This window comes from Procambarus clarkii, chromosome 11 (assembly GCF_040958095.1).
Source record: "Procambarus clarkii isolate CNS0578487 chromosome 11, FALCON_Pclarkii_2.0, whole genome shotgun sequence".
NCBI lineage: Eukaryota > Metazoa > Arthropoda > Malacostraca > Decapoda > Cambaridae > Procambarus > Procambarus clarkii.
This window is the reverse complement of record NC_091160.1, coordinates 32,651,947-32,674,617: the sequence shown is the minus strand read 5'-3', so window position 1 is coordinate 32,674,617 and position 22,671 is coordinate 32,651,947. Positions and strand designations below refer to the sequence as shown.

Genomic DNA, 22,671 nt, shown 5'->3' with positions numbered 1-22,671 from the left:
GCTTTGACTAATTTGTCAATTTCCCTTAAAATCTTGCATGTTCTTATCATGTCCCTCCTATCTCCCCTTTCCTCCGATGTAGTCGAGTTCTCTTAGTCTTTCCTCATTACTCAATCCCTTCAGCTCCGGAACGAGTCTCGTTACATATCTTTGGACCTTTTCTAGTTTCTCCTTGTCCTTTTTCAAGTATGGGTTCCATGCTGGGGCTGCATATTCAAGAGTGGGTCTCACGTTCGCTGTATACAGGGCCCGGAAAGCCCCTTTTCCAAGTCCCTGAAGAATATGCAGCTTTTGGCAATCTGTTAATGTGGACTTCTGACATTAGATGTGGTATAAACTCTTTCACACTCCTGTTCCAAATCTCATAACTTTGCATTTGGTTGGGTTAAATTCTAGCAGCCATTTTTTCAGATCACTTCTGGAGTGTCTAAACCCGCTTTACAATGCATCACAATCTACCCCTGACCTGACTCTTCTCATTAGTCTAGCATCACCTGCAAATATTAATATGAAGGAGTCAGTTTGCTGTGTGAGGTCACTGACATGTCTTACACTCAGGACGGGTGCCAGACTTCACCCTTGTGGCACTCCACTTAGAGCCCGATAGGCTCAGGAATCTGTACATCACTTGATTGACAGTTGAGAGGCGGGACCAAAGAGCTAAAGCTCAACCCCCGCAAGCACAATTATGTGAGTACTTGTAACACACTCTCCACTCTGGGGAGTTTTGTGTTACTCTAACACCTTTGCTTCCTTCCTGAGTGTCCAAAGGTGCGTGTGAGAGTAGTGCGTGTGTGAGTGCGTGTGGGCGAGTGAGAGTAGTGCGTGTGTGAGTGAATGTAATTAGTATGTGTGAGCAAGTGAGAGTAGTGAGTGCGTGTGAGTGAGAGTAATAAGTGTGAGTGAGTGAGTGGGTGTAGTGAGTGCGTGTGGGTGAGTGAGTGTAACTTCAAGCCTCACTAACTGTAACTGAGAGAGTCATTACAAGGACCACTCTCACTATCACCTCACCATCACCCATCTCCCAACCTCACGCACACGCACACACACACACACGCACATACAAGTTCACTGTCAAAGCCAGTGTGCGTGCAGACTCAGTAAGTCCTGCTTCAGAGCTGTTCCCCGCTCTCAACTTGAGTGAGTGAGTGAGTGAGTGAGTGAGTGAGTGAGTGAGTGAGTGAGTGAGACCTCTGACATAACCCTAGACAGAGTACGGCTCTCAAAACTCTGTATTGTTTCTAGTTATACTCCAACACCCTCCCCCTCCTCCTCCAGTCCCATACACAGTCCTATAGAGAGGGAGAGGACACTGGTGTCCGCTATAGAGAGGCAGAGGACACTGGTGTCCGCTATAGAGAGGGAGAGAACACTGGTGTCCGCTATAGAGAGGCAGAGGACACTGGTGTCCGCTATAGAGAGGCAGAGGACACTGGTGTCCGCTATAGAGAGGGAGAGAACACTGGTGTCCGCTATAGAGAGGGAGAGGACACTGGTGTCCGCTATAGAGAGGCAGAGGACACTGGTGTCCGCTATAGAGAGGAAGAGAACACTGGTGTCCGCTATAGAGAGGGAGAGGACACTGGTGTCCGCTATAGAGAGGCAGAGGACACTGGTGTCCGCTATAGAGAGGAAGAGAACACTGGTGTCCGCTATAGAGAGGCAGAGGACACTGGTGTCCGCTATAGAGAGGCAGAGGACACTGGTGTCCGCTATAGAGAGGAAGAGAACACTGGTGTCCGCTATAGAGAGGCAGAGGACACTGGTGTCCGCTATAGAGAGGGAGAGAACACTGGTGTCCGCTATAGAGAGGCAGAGGACACTGGTGTCCGCTATAGAGAGGCAGAGGACACTGGTGTCCGCTATAGAGAGGGAGAGAACACTGGTGTCCGCTATAGAGAGGGAGAGAACACTGGTGTCCGCTATAGAGAAGCAGAGGACACTGGTGTCCGCTATAGAGAGGGAGAGAACACTGGTGTCCGCTATAGAGAGGACTTACCTCGCACCAGAAGGAGTCTATAGAGGCGGTGTCCATCCTGGGCCCAGGTTACTGCGGCCGTCCTGGGAAAGAAACACGTAAATAAACCCACAGCTGATAGTAATGTTTACAATGTCATTCATAACAAGCATAGTAATACACATACGTCATATACACCAATGTGTACCGGAACACCCTTGGAGCACCCTTGGAGCACCCTTGGAGCACCCTGGGAGCACCCTTGGAGCACCTTGGAGCACCCTGAAGCACCCTTGGAGCACCCTTGGAGCACCTTTGGAGGTGGTTCCAGTCACCTCAGTGTTCCAGTGGATTTTCTCAATAATTTTAATAACAATAACAACTTTAACTTAACTTCTCTACAATTGCTTCCTTGAAGAACAAATTACCAGTGGAGGGTGTTAAGGGCAGTGTTGTGACCCCCACCAGTGGTGGAGGGTGTTAAGGGCAGTGTTGTGACCTCCACCAGTGGTGGAGGGTGTTAAGGGCAGTGTTGTGACCCCCACCAGTGGTGGTGGGTGTTAAGGGCAATGTTGTGACCCCCACCAGTGGTGGTGGGTGTTAAGGGTAGTGTTGTGACCCCCACCAGTGGTGGAGGGTGTTAAGGACAGTGTTGTGACCCCCACCAGTGGTGGTGGGTGTTAAGGGTAGTGTTGTGACCCCCACCAGTGGTGGTGGGTGTTAAGGGTAGTGTTGTGACCCCCACCAGTGGTGGAGGGTGTTAAGGACAGTGTTGTGACCCCCACCAGTGGTGGTGGGTGTTAAGGGCAGTGTTGTGACCCTCACCAGTGGTGGAGGGTGTTAAGGGCAGTGTTGTGACCCTCACCAGTGGTGGAGGGTGTTAAGGGCAGTGTTGTGACCCCCACCAGTGGTGGAGGGTGTTAAGGGCAGTGTTGTGACCTCCACCAGTGGTGGTGGGTGTTAAGGGTAGTGTTGTGACCCCCACCAGTGGTGGTGGGTGTTAAGGGTAGTGTTGTGACCCCCACCAGTGGTGGTGGGTGTTAAGGGCAGTGTTGTGACCCCCACCAGTGGTGGAGGGTGTTAAGGACAGTGTTGTGACCCCCACCAGTGGTGGTGGGTGTTAAGGGCAGTGTTGTGACCCCCACCAGTGGTGGAGGGTGTTAAGGACAGTGTTGTGACCCCCACCAGTGGTGGTGGGTGTTAAGGGCAGTGTTGTGACCCCCACCAGTGGTGGTGGGTGTTGTTGTTGTTATAGATACAGCTACTCGGAACAAGTTCCAAGTAGCACGGGCTATGGTGATCCCGTAGTGGACTTACCTGGCACAGGAGCGGCGCCCCTGGTGGTAGTCCTGGGGGGGGGGGGAGGGTAATATTATATATACTATTTACTGTCTGGGGGGGGGGAAGGGTCTATACCTGCCGTGTCCTCATTGGTCAATACCTCCTTCCCTTACCACGCCCACTATGACGTCATACACTCCCTCGCCTGTGATTGGCTAAGATGAGGAGGAAGTAACCCGTGACCTCTAAGGGTCATCAGAGTGACGACAATCACCCAGAGGTGTGAGAGGGTGTACATGTGCTAGAGTACAGAGTCCTCGTGTGTAGCTGTGACCACGGCCAATGGTCACCTCTAGGGCCGCCTAACTTAACACTCCTCAGTATAGCTCTGCAACACTGCTGTCATACTCCTCTCGCCTCTGACATATTCCAATGTATCAATATATAATATTGGTGTATATTGGCAGGTGATATGTATATTTACATGTAGAGGTGAATGCGTAAAGGAAATAGGTGGGAAGTGATGCGCAGGAAACATGTGAGCATCAGTTAAGACCGGGGCGGGGCGCAGGAGGCCGGGGCGGGGTGCAGGAGGCCGGGGCGGGGCGCAGGAGGCCGGGGTGGGGTGCAGGAGGCCGGGGCGGGGCGCAGGAGGCCGGGGCGGGGTGTAGGAGGCCGGGGCGAGGTGCAAGAGGCCGGGACGGGGCGCAGGAGGCCGGGGCGGGGTGCAGGAGGCCGGGGCGGGGTGCAGGAGGCCGGGGCGGGGTGTAGGAGGCCGGGGCGAGGTGCAGGAGGCCGGGGCGGGGTGCAAGAGGCCGGGAGGACCCGCCTGGTGTAGGGAAGGTGTTGACCCGCGCTGCCTGCCCTCGTATAGTGTAATAGTGTAGTGTAAGGCGAGGGTCCTACACTGTGTGTCCTTCACACCTCCCCTACACCACCCCTACACCACCCCTACACCACCCCCCAGCACCACCTCCCAGCACCACCCCTACACCACCTCCCAGCACCTCCCCCCAGCACCACCCCTACACCACCTCCCAGCACCACCCCTACACCACCTCCCAGCACCACCCCTACACCACCCCCCAGCACCTCCCCCCAGCACCTCCCAGCCCCACCCCTACACCACCTCCCAGCACCACCCCTACACCACCCCCCAGCACCACCTCCCAGCACCTCCCCCAGCACCACCCCTACACCACCTCCCAGCACCACCCCTACACCACCCCCCAGCACCACCTCCCAGCACCTCCCCCCAGCACCACCCCTACACCACCCCCCAGCACCTCCCCCCAGCACCACCCCTACACCACCTCCCAGCACCTCCCCCCAGCACCACCCCTACACCACCTCCCAGCAGGGGGGGGGTCAATATACCCCGCCCCCCAGAGACACAAACTGACTACAGGAAATTGTTGGAGGAGTTTTATATATACGGAAGTCAACGTCTGACGTCATACCTTGGCCTCTAGATCAACTATTGACCCCTTTGTTCTTTACCTCAGGCGACTACCACTCCGTATAACCTTTGACCCGTGCTCCTCTACATGGTCTCTGATCTGTTACGGGATCACCATAGCCCGTGCTACATGGACACTTCGTCCTGAGTGGCTAAATCTGAAACAACAACAATTCTGATCTGTGACTTAGACACGAGAGCTCTTAACTATGATGCCCTCGTGATCACGTGACTATGCTGCCCTGAAGCTGTCAGGACTGCTGCTCTGGGGGCAGATTCACGAAAGGACTTACGCAAGCACTTACGAACGTGTACATCTTTCCTCAATCTTTGACGGCTTTGGTTACATTTATTAAACAGTTTACAAGCATGAAAACTTGCCAATCAACTGTTGTTATTGTTATAAACAGCCTCCTGGTGCTTCGGAGCTCATTAACTGTTTAATAATTGTAAACAAAGCCGCCAAAGATTGAGAAAAGATGTACAGGTTCGTAAGTGCTTGCGTAAGTGCTTTCGTGAATGTGGCCCCTGGAGGGTGAGAGGTACCAGAGATGGTTGTGGTAGCCGCCTGCAGGTACCTGGGAAATACCAGGCCAGGACAACCACCTCTGGTCCTCTGGGGAACCTTTACTTGTCCTTCACTCAAGTCCTGGAAGACAGGCGGAGGTGCTCAGCTCAAGTGTGTGTGTGTGTGTCAGGGGGCAGCTCCACCACTCCCACTCTTGACTGTCACTCACTTAGCGTAATGAGTGTGTCTTCTGTCTCTCTGTGTGTCTACTCACCTATTTCTGCCTGCAAGAGTGAGCATTGGTTCTTGGATCCCGCCTTTCTAGCCACAGTTTGTTTAAAACAATGATTTGGTCAATTTCCTTATCATATCTAGTTTTTCAATTGTGAATAGAGTTTGCTTCCACAAACTGCTGGTTGATACCTGGTTGATACCTGGTTGATACCTGGTTGATGGGGTTCTGGGAGTTCTTCTACTCCCCAAGCTCGGCCCGAGGCCAGGCTTGACTTGTGAGAGTTTGGTCCACCAGGCTGTTGCTTGGAGCGGCCCGCAGGCCCACATACCCACCACAGCCCGGTTGGTCCACCAGACTGTTGCTTGGAGCGGCCCGCAGGCCCACATACCCTCCACAGCCCGGTTGGTCCACCAGACTGTTGCTTGGAGCGGCCCGCAGGCCCACATACCCACCACAGCCCGGTTGGTCCGGCACTCCTTGGAGGAATAAATCTAGTTTCCTCTTGAAGATGTCCACGGTTGTTCCTGCTCCTTTTGTTCATTCCATTTCCCCACAACTCTCACGCTAAAAGAAAACTTCCTAACATCTCTGTGACTCATCTGAGTTTCAACCTTCCATCCATGTCCCCTCGTTCTGTTACTATTCCGTGCGAACATTTCGTCTATGTCCACTCTGTCAATCCCTCTGAGTATCTTATACGTTCCTATCATGTCCCCCCTCTCCCTTCTTCTTTCTAGTGTCGTAAGGTACAGTTCCCTCAGGCGCTCCTCATACCCCATCCCTCGTAGCTCTGGGACGAGTCTCGTTGCAAACCTCTGAACCTTTTCCAGTTTCATTATATGCTTCTTCAGATGGGGACTCCATGATGAGGCGTGTGTGTGTGTGTGTGTGTGTGTGTGTGTGTGTGTGTGTGTGTGTGTGTGTGTGTGTGTGTGTGTGTGTGTGTGTGTGTGTGTGTGTGTGTGACAGGGGAGGAGTATGGTGGGACTCACACACAGGGCAGCACCGGACGCCCCACCAATACTAACATAAGGAAACAGTCATTCACAACCTACGTCACTATCAGAACAATGAGGTAAGCATGAGGTGTAAGGACACTCCCAGGATAACGCACCCGAGGTCGTCTGACGTAGGCCGTGACGTAGGCCGTGACGTAGGCCGTGACGTAGGCCGTGACGTAGGCCGTGACGGGTCACATCTTACAGCCAATGAGGTTCTGTTGTTGTTCTCTTAATAACTAATGACATATTAGGAGGAGGAGGAGGACGGGTTGGTAGCCAGGTCACCACCTGTGTTGGGACAGTCCTAGCCAGGTCACCACCTGTGTTGGGACAGTCCTAGCCAGGTCACCACCTGTGTTGGGACAGTCCTAGCCAGGTCACCACCTGTGTTGGGACAGTCCTAGCCAGGTCACCACCTGTGTTGGGACAGTCCTAGCCAGGTCACCACCTGTGTTGGGACAGTCCTAGCCAGGTCACCACCTGTGTTGGTTGAGCTCTGTCTCTTTGGTCCCGCCTCTCAACTGGTGTACAGGTTCCTGAGCCTATTGGGCTCTATCATATCTACACTTGAAACTGTGTATGGAGTCAGCCTCCACCACATCACTGCCTAATGCATTCCATCTGTTAACTACTCTGACACTGAAAAAGTTCTTTCTAACGTCCCTGTGGCTCATTTGGGTACTCAGTCTCCACCTGTGTCACCTTGTTCGCGTACCACCAGTGTTAAACAGTTTATCTTTATCTACCCAGTCAATTCCTCTAAGAATTTTGTAGGTAGTGATCATGTCTCCCCAAGCTTTCCTGTCTTCCAGCGACGTAAGGTACATTTTACGCAGGGTTTCCTTCCTGAAATGCACCTCATTTCATGAGGTCAACAAACATGACACACGAAAGTGTGTCTAGTGGTGATGTTGTCATGTGTCATAGCCCTCAAGCGGGGCCTAGTGGTGCTGGCATGTGTCATAGCCCTCAAGCGGGGCCTAGTGGTGCTGGCATGTGTCATAGCCCTCAAGCGGGGCCTAGTGGTGCTGGCATGTGTCATAGCCCTCAAGCGAGACGTTGTGATATAAGAAAATATATAATAGAACTGCCACATATTATCAATAGACAAGGGTGCTAGAGGACCTGTTCCCCAGACTACAATAGTCCATGCCAAGAGAATATGCTTCAGACCCTAGTAATTTATTGAGTAATTTTCGCGAGAATTTCTCGGAACACACACATGGAGTCCCTGTCTAAACATTGTAATTTTACTCCATCGTTCAAAATACTGCAAGAGGTGAAATTAACCCTTTTAAAACAAGGTGTCACTAATGATGAGTTGAGAGATCATTACATAAGCACTTCCGCACGTGGAAGACGGCGAATGTGGTCCCAATACACAAAAAGGGCGACAGACAAGAGGCACTGAACTACAGGCCAGTGTCCTTGACTTGTATACCATGCAAGGTGATGGAGAAGATCGTGAGAAAAAACCTGGTAACACATCTGGAGAGAAGGGACTTCGTGACAAATCACCAACATGGGTTCAGGGAGGGTAAATCTTGCCTAACAGGCTTGATAGAATTCTACGATCAGGTGGCAAAGATTAAGTAAGAAAGAGAGGGCTGGGCGGACTGCATTTTCTTGGATTGTCGGAAAGCCTTTGACACAGTACCGCATAAGAGGCTGGTACATAAGCTGGAGAGACAGGCAGGTGTAGCTGGTAAGGTGCTCCAGTGGATAAGGGAGTATCTAAGCAATAGGAAGCAGAGTTACGGTGAGGGGTGAGACCTCCGATTGGCGTGAAGTCACCAGTGGAGTCCCACAGGGCTCTGTACTCGGAACTATCCTGTTTCTGATATATGTAAATGATATCCCGGAGGGTATAGACTCATTTCTCTCAATGTTTGCTGACGATGCCAAAATTATGAGAAGGATTAAGACAGAGGAGGACAGCTTGAGGCTTCAAGAAGACCTAGACAAGCTGAAGGAATGGTCCAACAAAGGGTTGTTAGAGTTTAACCCGAACAAATGTAGTGTAATGAAGATAGGTGTAGGGAGCAGGAGGCCAGATACAAATTATCATTTGGGAGATGAAATTCTTCAAGAGTCAGAGAGAAAAAGACTTGGGGGTTGATATCACGCCAGACCTGTCCCGTGAAGCCCATATCAAGAGAATAACATCAGCGGCATATGCCAGGTTGGCCAACATAAGAACGGCCTTTAGAAACTTGTGTAAGGAATCATTCAGAACCTAATATATCACGTATGACAGACCAATCATGGCGTATGCAGCTCCAGCATGGAGTCCATATCTCGTCAAGCATAAGACTAAATTAAAGAAGACTCAGAGGTTTGCCAACAGACTAGTGCCCAAACTGAGGGGCATGAGCTATGAGGAGCTCATAGCTCATGCCTCAACGGGAATTAAACCTCACGTCGCTGGAAGACAGGAGAGTTAGGGGGGACATGATCATCACATACAAGATTCTCAAAGGAATTGATAGGATAGACAAAGACAGTTTATTTAACACAAGGGGCACACGCACTAGGGGACACAGGTGGAAACTGAGTGCCCAAATGAGCCACAGAGACGTTAGAAAGAATATTTTCAGTGTCAGAGTAGTTAATAAATGGAATGCATTAGGCAGTGATGTGGTGGAGGCTGACTCCATACACAGTTTCAAGTGTAGATATGATAGAGCCCAATAGGCTCAGGGACCTGTACACCAGTTGATTGACGGTAGAGGCGGGACCAAAGAGCCAGAGCTCAACCCCCGCAAGCACAACTAGGTGAGTTACGAGAGAGCAGCAGTAAGGGCAGCCTTGTGGGAGTGGTTCAACCTTCCTGTTGTGACCTCCATTGCTTAAGGCGGGTGGGATATGTGTGGTGCCCTCTGTCGGCGGTGAGCGGCACCACAGGTCAGGGGTTATAGTGCCCTGACAAAGGGAGCGGGGGGGGGGGTTAGGGCGTGGGATGAGTTGACCTTGCGGGGGTTGAGCTCTGGCTCTTTGGTCCCGCCTCTCAACTGTCAATCAACAGGTGTACAGATTCCTGAGCATACTGGGCTCTATCATATCTCTCTCTTGTATTGTGCTGCTGCTGCTTCTAGGAAGGTGGGTAATGGGGGAGGTGCTGGGTTGATGTCTTAGTCCAATTACTGGGAACCAAAAGTTGCCAGTAGCACGGGCTATGGTGATCCCGTAGAGTCATAGAAGAAGGTGGGTGGGTAATATTTGGGGAGGAGGGAGGTGTGAGCGTTGCTTGAGTCATGTCACCCCCTTAGTCTTCCTCCAACATGACAGTCACGTCACTGTCACACTCTACGTCACGGACACCAAGACTTAACCCTACATTATACCTCGGGCCGGGCTGGGGGGGGGGGGAGTAGATGAACTCCCAGAACCCCATCAAGCAGGTACCAAGCAGGTACCATGTACTGTGACCTTGTAAACAGTGTAGCTACCTATCTTGAGGTTATGTTGAGATGATTTCGGGGCTTTAGTGTCCCCGCGGCCCGGTCCTCGATCAGGCCTCCACCCCCAGGAAGCAGCCCGTGACAGCTGACTAACACCCAGGTACCTATTTTACTGCTAGGTAACAGGGGCATAGGGTGAAAGAAACTCCGCCCATTGTTTCTCGCCGGCGCCTGGGATCCATGCTGGGGCCGCATACTCCAGGATTGGTCTTACATATGTGGTGTACAAGATTCTGAATGATTCCTTACACAGGTTCCTGAAGGCAGTTCTGTGCGTGCGTGCGTGCGTGCGTGTGTGCGTGCGTGCGTCTACCTTGGTGTGCACGTGTGACCAGAGAGTGTGTGTGTGTACGAACAAACATCTCATTAACAGTTTAAAGTCGGTCAAATACACAGTTACCGCAACATCTCCCCACAGAGCCAAGCTAAACCTAAACACCTAAGCTAACCTATGCTTATATATATGCACAATATGCTAATATATTATAATATTAATTCATATTGGAGAACATTCCCGTTTTGAATGAACAGCATGTTAAAATTAATGAATGCGTCTGTAGGGTCGACCGCTGGATGGAATGGACTTGAGTCTTGGACGGGTTGCTCGTATGGGCCCAATAGGTCTTCTGCAGTTTCCTTATTTCTCATGTTCTTATGTAAAGAAAGGTATTTGCCTTAGTTAATAAGGATGAATGTGTGGATAAGTGAGTGAGTGAATGTGCAGGTGAGTGTGACGTAGTGAGTCAATGTGTTGACGCTGGGGGGGGGGGAAGACTAAACCTGAGTAATAGTGAGTCTGTATACTCAGCGATTTTGCTTGCAGGATCGGTCCTTAGGTCTTGGACCCCGCCTGTCCAGTAGCTGGTCGCGTAAGGCAATGACTCCCGATCTTAAGTTCTCCTGACACCTCAACTTTCCAGATTGTGAGTTGAATTTGGTCCTATTTCCGTCAATTGACCTCAATTCCATGTTTCTCTTAAGTCAGATGGATCCTTTCTTAGATGTCACTCTTGACTCATCTGTGTAACTGACAGCCCAGTCTTGTGCGCATCTCTGTGGCTCATCTTCCGGCCGTGTCCACTGGTCCACATCTCTGTGGACCCACGAGTGTGGCCGGGGGTTGATCAGTCGTGGAGTTAATAGGCACCAGGACTGACCAATCCTTATAGATGATCATTGATGCGGTTGTCACGGTACTGTGTACGTTTAGGGGTGATCCTGACCGGCATGGGTTCGAATCCTGGCCGGGTTAAATAGAGTTTATATATCTGTGTGCTGTGAGGCGCTGTGTGCCTTCATGAGAGTCAGATATATATATATATATATATATATATATATATATATATATATATATATATATATATATATATATATATATATATATATATATGTTATAAGATAGCGTCCAGACTAGACTTAGAAGGCTCAGGAGATAATATATAATTAAACATGTATTGTGCTTATTGTTGTGTGTTCCATTTCACTCTATTCTAATTTATTCTCACTTTTATATTTCAGTGTTTCGTGTTTGTAGCAACACTGCACCACTATAATGCCAGAGTGAAGAGGGAGCATAATTGGCATTTATTTTCATCTACATTTTCTTATTTTTTTGCGGTTTTGTTAATTATGGGGAATGATGCGGGTGTCCACTGAGTGAGTTTTTGTTGTGTCTCTCATGGCTGTGTTAGCAACACTCGCTGTCTGTCTGTCTGTCTGTCTGTCTGTCTGTCTGTCTGTCTGTCTGTCTGTCTGTCTCTCTCTCTTATTATTGCATAAACCTGCTACGACGGTGAGATGGCTGCCACGTTGGGCGCTAGAGAGGAACATAATTATGACAAGTACCAAACTCTGTATTGCCTGACTAGCATACGTCAGGCTGCGAGCAGCCGTGTTCAACAGCCTGGTTGATCAGTCCAGCAACCAGGAGGCCTGGTCGACGACCGGGCCGCGGGGGACGCTAAGCCCCGGAAGCACCTCAAGGTATGGTATCTATATTAGAGGGCCAGGTCCCAAATCTACACAGTAAAATAACAACATACTGGAGTGAACGATATGGAAGAAAATGCAGAATAGAACCAGTGAAGAGCAGAGGTGCCATAGGCACAATCAGAGAACACTGTATAAACATCAGAGGTCCGCGGAACAACCGTGGACATCTTCAAGAGGAAACTAGATAGTGTTCTTCAAGGAGTGCCGGACCAACCGGGCTGTGGTGGGTATGTGGGCCTGCGGGCCGCTCCAAGCAACAGCCTGGTGGACCAAACTCTCACAAGTCAATAAAAGAACTCTCAGAACCCCATCAAGGTAACCCCAAGGCATAATGTAAAGAGTGCGGTATATCTGTGTCCTCTCAACTTGTTGGTCGTAGCACTTGCCACAGAAAAACGCTTTGCTAATTAATTATCATCTTACGGAGCGTATCCACCCGCTTTGCGAACGCATTCACGAACGCGAAAACTTGCTTCCAGCGTCCAGAGAAAACGGGGCTGGAACACCCGGAGAGGTCGCGACGGACGGGAACTATTTTATATATATAAATATAATAAAATCACGATTATTGTATAAAAGAAAATAATTAGGAAATACCTACTTTTGTGGAACAGTAGCCTTGAGTCGTCGCTAGTGGCTCACATGGATCATTAGTCGCCAGCTTGGGCAGCCGTGAGAGTAGAGGGCAGGGTACGGTGTCCAGCCGTGCTGTGTCCGGACACACACAGCCGTGCTGTGTCCGGACACACACAGCCGTGCTGTGTCCGGACACACACACAGCCGTGCTGTGTCCGGACACACACACAGCCGTGCTGTGTCCGGACACACACAGCCATGCTCTGTCCGGACACACACAGCAACAGTCGTACAAACAAACAATGAGAAAGACTGTTACATAACTGTGTCGTAATTAGGTGTTGGATGAACTCCAATTGGCCAGCTGTCACGACCAGCCGCCGGCGACCAGGGCTGACGACCAGCCGGCGGCGACCAGGGCTGACGACCAGCCGGCGGCGACCAGGGCTGACGACCAGCCGCCGGCGACCAGGGCTGACGACCAGCCGGCGGCGACCAGGGCTGACGACCAGCCGCCGGCGACCAGGGCTGACGACCAGCCGGCGGCGACCAGGGCTGACGACCAGCCGCCGGCGACCAGGGCTGACGACCAGCCGGCGGCGACCAGGGCTGACGACCAGCCGGCGGCGACCAGGGCTGACGACCAGCCGGCGGCGACCAGGGCTGACGACCAGCCGCCGGCGACCAGGGCTGACGACCAGCCGGCGGCGACCAGGGCTGACGACCAGCCGCCGGCGACCAGAGCTGACGACCAGCCGGCGGCGACCAGGGCTGACGACCAGCCGCCGGCGACCAGAGCTGACGACCAGCCGGCGGCGACCAGGGCTGACGACCAGCCGCCGGCGACCAGTTGGTGAGTAATAACGAGACAGTGGCCGTCATGCCCAGGTTAATTACCTGCCACCAGTGACAGGAAGGAGGGGGGGGGTATACATGGGCATGGGAGAGGGGGGTATACATGGGCATGGGAGAGGGGGGTATACATGGGCATGGGAGAGGAGGGGGGAGGTACGGGTAGGACCTACTTTGTGAAGAAATCCATAACTGTAGACGTGACCGTCTACAGCGAGGTCATGTGCTGGCAGCAATAGTCGGAGAGGTCCACTTAGAGCACCGGAAGGCTCTTTACAACTATGGATTAACAATCTCATTTCTATATCTATAAAATAGAATGTTTATTGTTTTGTGGTGTTGAAGGTTGAAGACCAGATGCTCGGGGCAGGTCTCACACAACCTTTTATGGTGACACATTAGTGGTTGGTGACTGGCATGTACACGCCGGGGTCGACCCCCAGCGACCTTCAGTAATAGAATATCTACGGGGCTACTCATGCCCGTGCTCCCCCCTCCCCCCCTTGTGGCACCTTAATATTCATCAATCAATAAAATTAGTTCCTACTATGATTCCTAACTACTCTATTGAAGTCTGGAACGGGGGTTTGACTGTCCGTAAAGCTCACGAGACACAACGTAGCTACAACTTTGTAACAACGTACTGGTTATGTTCTGTGTTGTGTGTGTGTGTGTGTGTGTGTGTGTGTGGTGTGTGTGTGTGTGTGGTGTGTGTGTACTCACCTATTTGTGCTTGCAGGATAGAGCACTGACTCTTGGATCCCGCCTTTCCAGCTATCGGTTGTTTACAGCAATGACTCCTGTCCCATTTCCCTATCATACCTAATTTTAAAAGTATGAATAGTATTTGCTTCCACAACCTGTTCCCCAAGTGCATTCCATTTTTCCACTACTCTCACGCTAAAAGAAAACTTCCTAACATCTCTGTGACTCATCTGAGTTTCCAGTTTCCACCCATGTCCCCTCGTTCTGTTATTATTACGTGTAAACATTTCATCTATTTCCACTTTGTCAATTCCCGAGTATTTTATATGTCCCTATCATATCTTCTTTCTCCCTTCTTTTCTCTAGTGTCGTAAGGTTCAGTTCCCTCAGACGTTCTTCATATCCCATCCCTCGTAACTCTGGGACAAGCCTCGTCGCAAACCTCTGAACCTTCTCCAGTTTCCTTATGTGTTTCTTCAGATGGGGGCTCCATGATGGCGCGGCATATTCAAGACGGGTCTCACGTAGGCAGTGTAAAGCGCCCTAAATGCCTCCTTACTTAGGTTTCTGAATGATATTCTAACTTTCGCCAGTGTAGAGTACGCTGCTGTCGTTATCCTATTTATATGTGCCTCAGGAGTTAGATTAGGTGTTACGTCCACTCCCAGGTCTCTTTCTCGAATCGTTACAGGTAGGCAGTTCCCCTTCATTGTGTACTGTCCCTTTGGTCGCCTATCACCTGATCCCATTTCCATAACTTTATATTTACTGGTGTTAAACTCCAGTAGCCATTTCCCTGACCATCTCTGCAACCTGTTTAAGTCCTCTTGGAGGATCCTACAATCCTCGTCTGTCACAACTCTTCTCATTAATTTTGCGTCATCCGCAAATATTGACATGTATGATTCCACTCCTGTAAACATATCATTTACGTAAATTAGAAAGAGGATTGGTGTGTGTGTGTGTGTGTGTGTGAGAGAAAGAGAGAGAGAGAGAGAGAGAGAGAGAGAGAGAGAGAGAGAGAGAGAGAGAGAGAGAGAGAGAGAGAGAGAGAGAGAGAGCTCTTTACCACAACCTCTCAAACTCTCTTGCTCTTTTCCTAGTTATCTTAGGTAATATAGTTCCTAAACCTAGATATATTTAGGAAAAATATCAAGCTGGCTCAAAGAAAACGGGATGTGGTCTCGGTGGTACCATTTTCTTTTTCATTAAGTTGTAATTGAGGAAACTGGGGAGCGGGGGAGGGGGGCTCAATAGAGCGTTCTAATAGCGAGGTTCAAGCGTAATAGGCTGGAGTGACTTGCCAGATCTTAGATGGTCATTGATGTTTAACAGTGGCCTTTGGAGGTAAGTGTATGTACTAACCTAGTTGTAATGGCCTAGATGTGCTTGCTGGTGGAGCAACAGATCGTAGTCTCTACTTGTGAGCGGGCTATAGTTCAGGACAATGATTCAGTTTCCACGATTTTCTTATATTAAGATGTTAACAGTCTTGAGTTAACTTGAAGCATAGCTTGGTACCTGTTGTACTCGCCTAGTTGTGCTTGCGGGGGTTGAGCTCTGGCTCTTTGGTCCCGCCTCTCAACTGTCAATTAACTGGTGTACAGGTGATCAGGAGTCCTCACGACATGACCAAACACCTCGTCTTGCCTGGAGTCGAACTCGGGTTTACTCGGGTGCAAGTGTTTCAGTGTGATCTCAACCACAGGGACCTTAGGGACAGTCACCACACACCACACACTGCTCCCACCAACCACAGGGACCTTAGGGACAGTCACCACACACCACACACTGCTCACACTAACCACAGGGACCTTAGGGACAGTCACCACACACCAACCACAGGGACCTTAGGGACAGTCACCACACACCACACTGCTCCCACCAACCACAGGGACCTTAGGGACAGTCACCACACACCACACACCAACCACAGGGACCTTAGGGACAGCCACCACATACCACACACCAACCACAGGGACCTTAGGGACAGCCACCACACACCACACACCAACCACAGGGACCTTAGGGACAGTCACCACACACCACACACCAACCACAGGGACCTTAGGGACAGTCACCACACACCACACACCAACCACAGGGACCTTAGGGACAGTCACCACACACCAACCACAGGGACCTTAGGGACAGTCACCACACACCAACCACAGGGACCTTAGGGACAGCCACCACACACCACACATCAACCACAGGGACCTTAGGGACAGTCACCACACACCACACATCAACCACAGGGACCTTAGGGACAGCCACCACACACCACACACCAACCACAGGGACCTTAGGGACAGCCACCACACACCACACATCAACCACAGGGACCTTAGGGACAGCCACCACACACCACACACCAACCACAGGGACCTTAGGGACAGCCACCACACACCACACATCAACCACAGGGACCTTAGGGACAGTCACCACACACCAACCACAGGGACCTTAGGGACAGTCACCACACACCACACTGCTCCCACCAACCACAGGGACCTTAGGGACAGTCACCACACACCACACACCAACCACAGGGACCTTAGGGACAGCCACCACATACCACACACCAACCACAGGGACCTTAGGGACAGCCACCACACACCACACACCAACCACAGGGACCTTAGGGACAGTCACCACACACCACACACCAACCACAGGGACCTTAGGGACAGTCACCACACACCACACACCAACCACAGGGACCTTAGGGACAGTCACCACACACCAACCACAGGGACCTTAGGGACAGTCACCACACACCAACCACAGGGACCTTAGGGACAGCCACCACACACCACACATCAACCACAGGGACCTTAGGGACAGTCACCACACACCACACATCAACCACAGGGACCTTAGGGACAGCCACCACACACCACACACCAACCACAGGGACCTTAGGGACAGCCACCACACACCACACATCAACCACAGGGACCTTAGGGACAGCCACCACACACCACACACCAACCACAGGGACCTTAGGGACAGCCACCACACACCACACATCAACCACAGGGACCTTAGGGACAGCCACCACACACCACACACCAACCACAGGGACCTTAGGGACAGTCACCACACACCACACACCAACCACAGGGACCTTAGGGACAGTCACCACACACCACACACCAACCACAGGGACCTTAGGGACAGCCACCACACACCACACACCAACCACAGGGACCTTAGGGACAGTCACCACACACCAACCACAGGGACCTTAGGGACAGTCACCACACACCACACACCAACCACAGGGACCTTAGGGACAGTCACCACACACCACACACCAACCACAGGGACCTTAGGGACAGTCACCACACACCACACACCAACCACAGGGACCTTGGGGACAGTCACCACACACCACACACCAACCACAGGGACCTTAGGGACAGTCACCACACACCAACCACAGGGACCTTAGGGACAGTCACCACACACCAACCACAGGGACCTTAGGGACAGTCACCACACACCACACATCAACCACAGGGACCTTAGGGACAGTCACCACACACCACACATCAACCACAGGGACCTTAGGGACAGTCACCACACACCACACACCAACCACAGGGACCTTAGGGACAGTCACCACACACCACACACCAACCACAGGGACCTTAGGGACAGTCACCACACCACACACCACATCAACCACAGGGACCTTAGGGACAGTCACCACACACCACACACCAACCACAGGGACCTTAGGGACAGTCACCACACCACACACTGCTCCCACCAACCACAGGGACCTTAGGGACAGCCACCACACACCACACACCAACCACAGGGACCTTAGGGACAGTCACCACACACTGCTCCCACCAATAATATGGTGGACCTCAGAGGTACCAAGCACCAGGAGCGCATCGCCTTTATCTAATCACGCATAACAGTCCGATCCTAAACACTGTATATCGTCGACATTATTGATAAATAAATTTATACTTATTCATATTCATATTCAGCAAATATAACAAGTTTAAATTATGTGACAAAAATCCTGAAATTATGTGCGTATTATTAGCTTGAGGCACAGTATGTACTAGCTTTATCTTGAAATCCAACATTATGTCTGTAACTCATTATTAATGTATGTACTTTTAAACGAATAAACACGATTTTATCTATATGTTACAAAAAAAGAGTGTACACAATGTTTTCTGTAGTTACCCATTCATTTATTAAAAGAAAATGATATTTGCGGGATTAACAGAAAACGAAATGATCAAATATTTTAATGTATAACTACACTTTTATAAAATTTATTTGCAAATAAACTCCAAGCACAACAAAATGGAAGGTTAACGGATGTTAGTAACAGGAAGTTTAAAGCTCTGAGAATTCACACCGGATGTCTGCATTTAGCAAACGACGTCCTTATCAGCAGCTTCCGTAAGTTTGAAACAGCAGAGCTGTTTCAAACCATATATTCCACCACAATTTGCATATACCTGATTTACCTGAGGGGCCACTAACCCTAATGGCCTCGATGAGGACAAGAAGCCGGCGGCTTGTCGAAGGTCCTCCCATTTGCCTTGATTATCTTTTCCAGTTGGATCTTACAACTTAAAACAGTTTTGGTATTTACGGCTTCGGCAGGTAGGCGGTTCCATGGAACACAACCCTATGGGTGAAAAAGCCTCTCCTGTTCTCAGTCCTACACTGTGACTTGTTGAGCTTGAAACCGTTGCTCCTTGTTTGTGTTACATCTGACCTTCTGAAGAAAATGTCCAGATCAACATCCTCTTAACTTGTTCAGTATTTTAAAAGTTTCAATGAGATCCGCCCTGTCATGCCTGGCTTGTAGTGTTGTTAGCCCTGTGGCCTTCAACCGTTCCTGATACGAGAGATGTCTTAGCTCTGGAATGACTTTTGTTGCCCGGTGTTGCACTTTCTCCAGAGTAACTATGTCCTTCTGAAGATCAGGGCTCCATGCTATGATACAGTAATCCAAATGGGGCGCACCAGAGATTTATAGTTGAAGCATTACCTTCATTTTCTTATAGTCAAAAGTACGCTTTATTATCTCAAGGGTTTAGTTAGCTTTTCTGACTGTTGCTCCCACCTGTTGTGCAACTTTTAATGAGTGATGGATTTTGACTCCAAAGTTATTTTATTCATCAACCTGCTGTAATGTAACGTTATTAATTTGGTAGTTGTGACGTGGGTTGTTATGCCCCACATGTAAGGTCTTGCATTTCTCGATATTAAAAAGCATTTAACAGTCTTCTGACCATTTGTGGAGTTCATGTAAATCTCTTTGTAACGCTTCAATGTCATTATCATTTCCCAACTTACCATATATCTTTGTGTCATCTGCAAATATGATGGTGTGGTTTGTAATATTCTCATTTATGTCACTGATGTATATGATAAAAAAGGTTGGCCCCAAAATGGACCCTTGTGGTACCCCACTTACCACATTTCTCCATTCAGATTCGCTCCCAATTTATTACGACCTTTTGTTTTCTTTCTTTCAACCATTGTTTAATCCAATCTAATATTTTGCCATATATTCCATGGGACTGTAATTTTCTTGCCAGTCTTTCATGTGGTACATTATCAAAGACTTTAGCAAAATCCGTGTAGATAACATCCACCGGAAGGCCTTTGTCAGGTTGACTGTAATATACCTATATAGTATATAATATAGGTATATATATATATACTTATATAGGTATATAACCTATACCTATAATAGGTTAAGTAATAATTGTAATTACGAAGCAATAAGATGCTTATCTTAACATACTAAAAAGGTTAGGTAAGGTCGGTGTTTTCTATGAAGCTTTTCCAGGTAAACTAAAATAATCACAATAAATTAGTATGTCACATATGCACTTATTTAATAAGTCAATATTGACTGTAAGAAAGTGCGAGAACGGGTTGCAGAGTAGCTGGTGACCGTTTCCAAAAATGTGAGCAGGTTTGTAAGGCAGGATCTGTTGTTAACAACCCCAGGTTGTGTCGATTGTACGAGGTTGTTCACTGAAAGATGGTGAATGATTCTCTCCGTGAACTTACAGATGTGTGATGTCAAGCTGATCGGCCGATAGTTTATTTGCTGAGCTCTTTCTGCATTTATTTTAAATAGGGGTGACATTTGCATATTTCCAATCTAGGGGGGGCGGGGACTATCTATTGGTCCAGAGATTTTGTGAAAAGTAGTTTCAGCGGCAGGCAGAGTTTTTCTACCAGCTCCTTTAAGACTTCGGATTGAATTCCATGTATATAGCTACATAAGATCGGTCTTTAAACCTGGGTATGACCCAAGTACTGAAAATGGCGCTACAATTGGCATTACTCCTGCAATAAAACAGCCCAAATGAGAATTATGTCAGGAAATATGCAATAATATGTATTTAAAATGAGTCTAGTTTGAGCACTGATAAAAACATAGTTGGAGAAGGTCGCTTTTTGCGTCTCGGGGCAGGAGCAGGTCTCACAGGACGCCTTTGTTGACACTGACTCAGATGAGTGCCTTGGGCGGGGCTCAGGGCGCCGCCCCACCATACCAACCATCACAAACTGTAATTTAAATTCCTAAATCGGCAAAAAAGGAAATTGGAAATGAGGTAGCTTAGTGCTGCCAACACCTGGTGGAACACTATAGCATGTTACCAACACCTGGTGGAACACCATAGCATGTTACCAGCACCTGGTGGAACAGTAACATGTTACCAACACCTGGTGGAACACTATAGCATGTTACCAACACCTGGTGGAACACCATAGCATGTTACCAGCACCTGGTGGAACACTATAGCATGCTACCAACACCTGGTGGAACACTATAGCATGTTACAACACCTGGTGGAACAGTAACATGTTACCAACACCTGGTGGAACACCAACACCTGGTGGAACACTATAGTATGTTACCAACACCTGGTGGAACACTATAGCATGTTACCAGCACCTGGTGGAACACCAACATGTTACCAACACCTGGTGGAACACTATAGCATGTTACCAACACCTGGTGGAACACTATAGCATGTTACCAGCACCTGGTGGAACACCAACATGTTACCAACACCTGGTGGAACACTATAGCATGTTACAACACCTGGTGGAACACTAACATGTTACCAACACCTGGTGGAACACTATAGCATGTTACAACACCTGGTGGAACACTAACATGTTACCAACACCTGGTGGAACACTATAGCATGTTACAACACCTGGTGGAACACTATAGCATGTTACAACACCTGGTGGAACACTATAGCATGTTACCAACACCTGGTGGAACACTATAGCATGTTACAACACCTGGTGGAACACCAACATGTTACCAACACCTGGTGGAACACTATAGCATGTTACCAACACCTGGTGGAACACTATAGCATGTTATCAACACCTGGTGGAACACTATAGCATGTTACCAACACCTGGTGGAACACTATAACATGTTACCAACACCTGGTGGAACAGTAACATGTTACCAACACCTGGTGGAACACTATAGCATGTTACCAACACCTGGTGGAACACTATAGCATGTTACAACACCTGGTGGAACACTATAGCATGTTACCAACACCTGGTGGAACACTATAGCATGTTACCAACACCTGGTGGAACACTATAGCATGTTACCAACACCTGGTGGAACACTATAGCATGTTACCAACTCCTGGTGGAACAGTAACATGTTACCAACACCTGGTGGAACACTATAACATGTTACCAACACCTGGTGGAACACTATAGCATGTTACCAACACCTGGTGGAACACTATAACATGTTACCAACACCTGGTGGAACACTATAACATGTTACCAACACCTGGTGGAACACTATAACATGTTACCAACACCTGGTGGAACACTATAACATGTTACCAACACCTGGTGGAACACTATAACATGTTACCAACACCTGGTAGAATACCAACATGTTACAACACCTGATGGAACACTATAGCATGTTACCAACACCTGGTGGAACACCAACATGTTACCAACACCTGGTGGAACACTATAACATGTTACCAACACCTGGTAGAATACCAACATGTTACAACACCTGATGGAACACTATAGCATGTTACCAACACCTGGTGGAACACTATAACATGTTACCAACACCTGGTGGAACACTATAGCATGTTACCAACACCTGGTGGAACACTATAACATGTTACCAACACCTGGTGGAACACTATAGCATGTTACCAACACCTGGTGGAACACTATAACATGTTACCAACACCTGGTGGAACACTATAACATGTTACCAACACCTGGTGGAACACTATAACATGTTACCAACACCTGGTGGAACACTATAGCATGTTACCAACTCCTGGTGGAACACTATAACATGTTACCAACACCTGATGGAACACTATAACATGTTACCAACACCTGGTGGAACACTATAACATGTTACCAACACCTGGTGGAACACTATAGCATGTTACCAACACCTGGTGGAACACTATAGCATGTTACCAACACCTGGTGGAACACTATAACATGTTACCAACACCTGGTGGAACACTATAACATGTTACCAACACCTGGTGGAACACTATAACATGTTACCAACACCTGGTGGAACACTATAACATGTTACCAACACCTGGTG

General features: G+C 49.2%; 1 protein-coding gene across 1 annotated transcript in view; it reads right to left on the bottom strand.

The window, feature by feature from the left end:
* The window catches only part of LOC138363419 (serine-rich adhesin for platelets-like), a 107,795-nt gene that overhangs the window by 67,413 nt on the left and 17,711 nt on the right, over positions 1-22,671 (bottom strand). The window contains 1 exon segment of the mRNA XM_069322509.1: positions 2,000-2,061. Within this exon segment, the coding sequence (XP_069178610.1) occupies positions 2,000-2,035 (36 nt within the window). The 5' untranslated portion in view covers positions 2,036-2,061.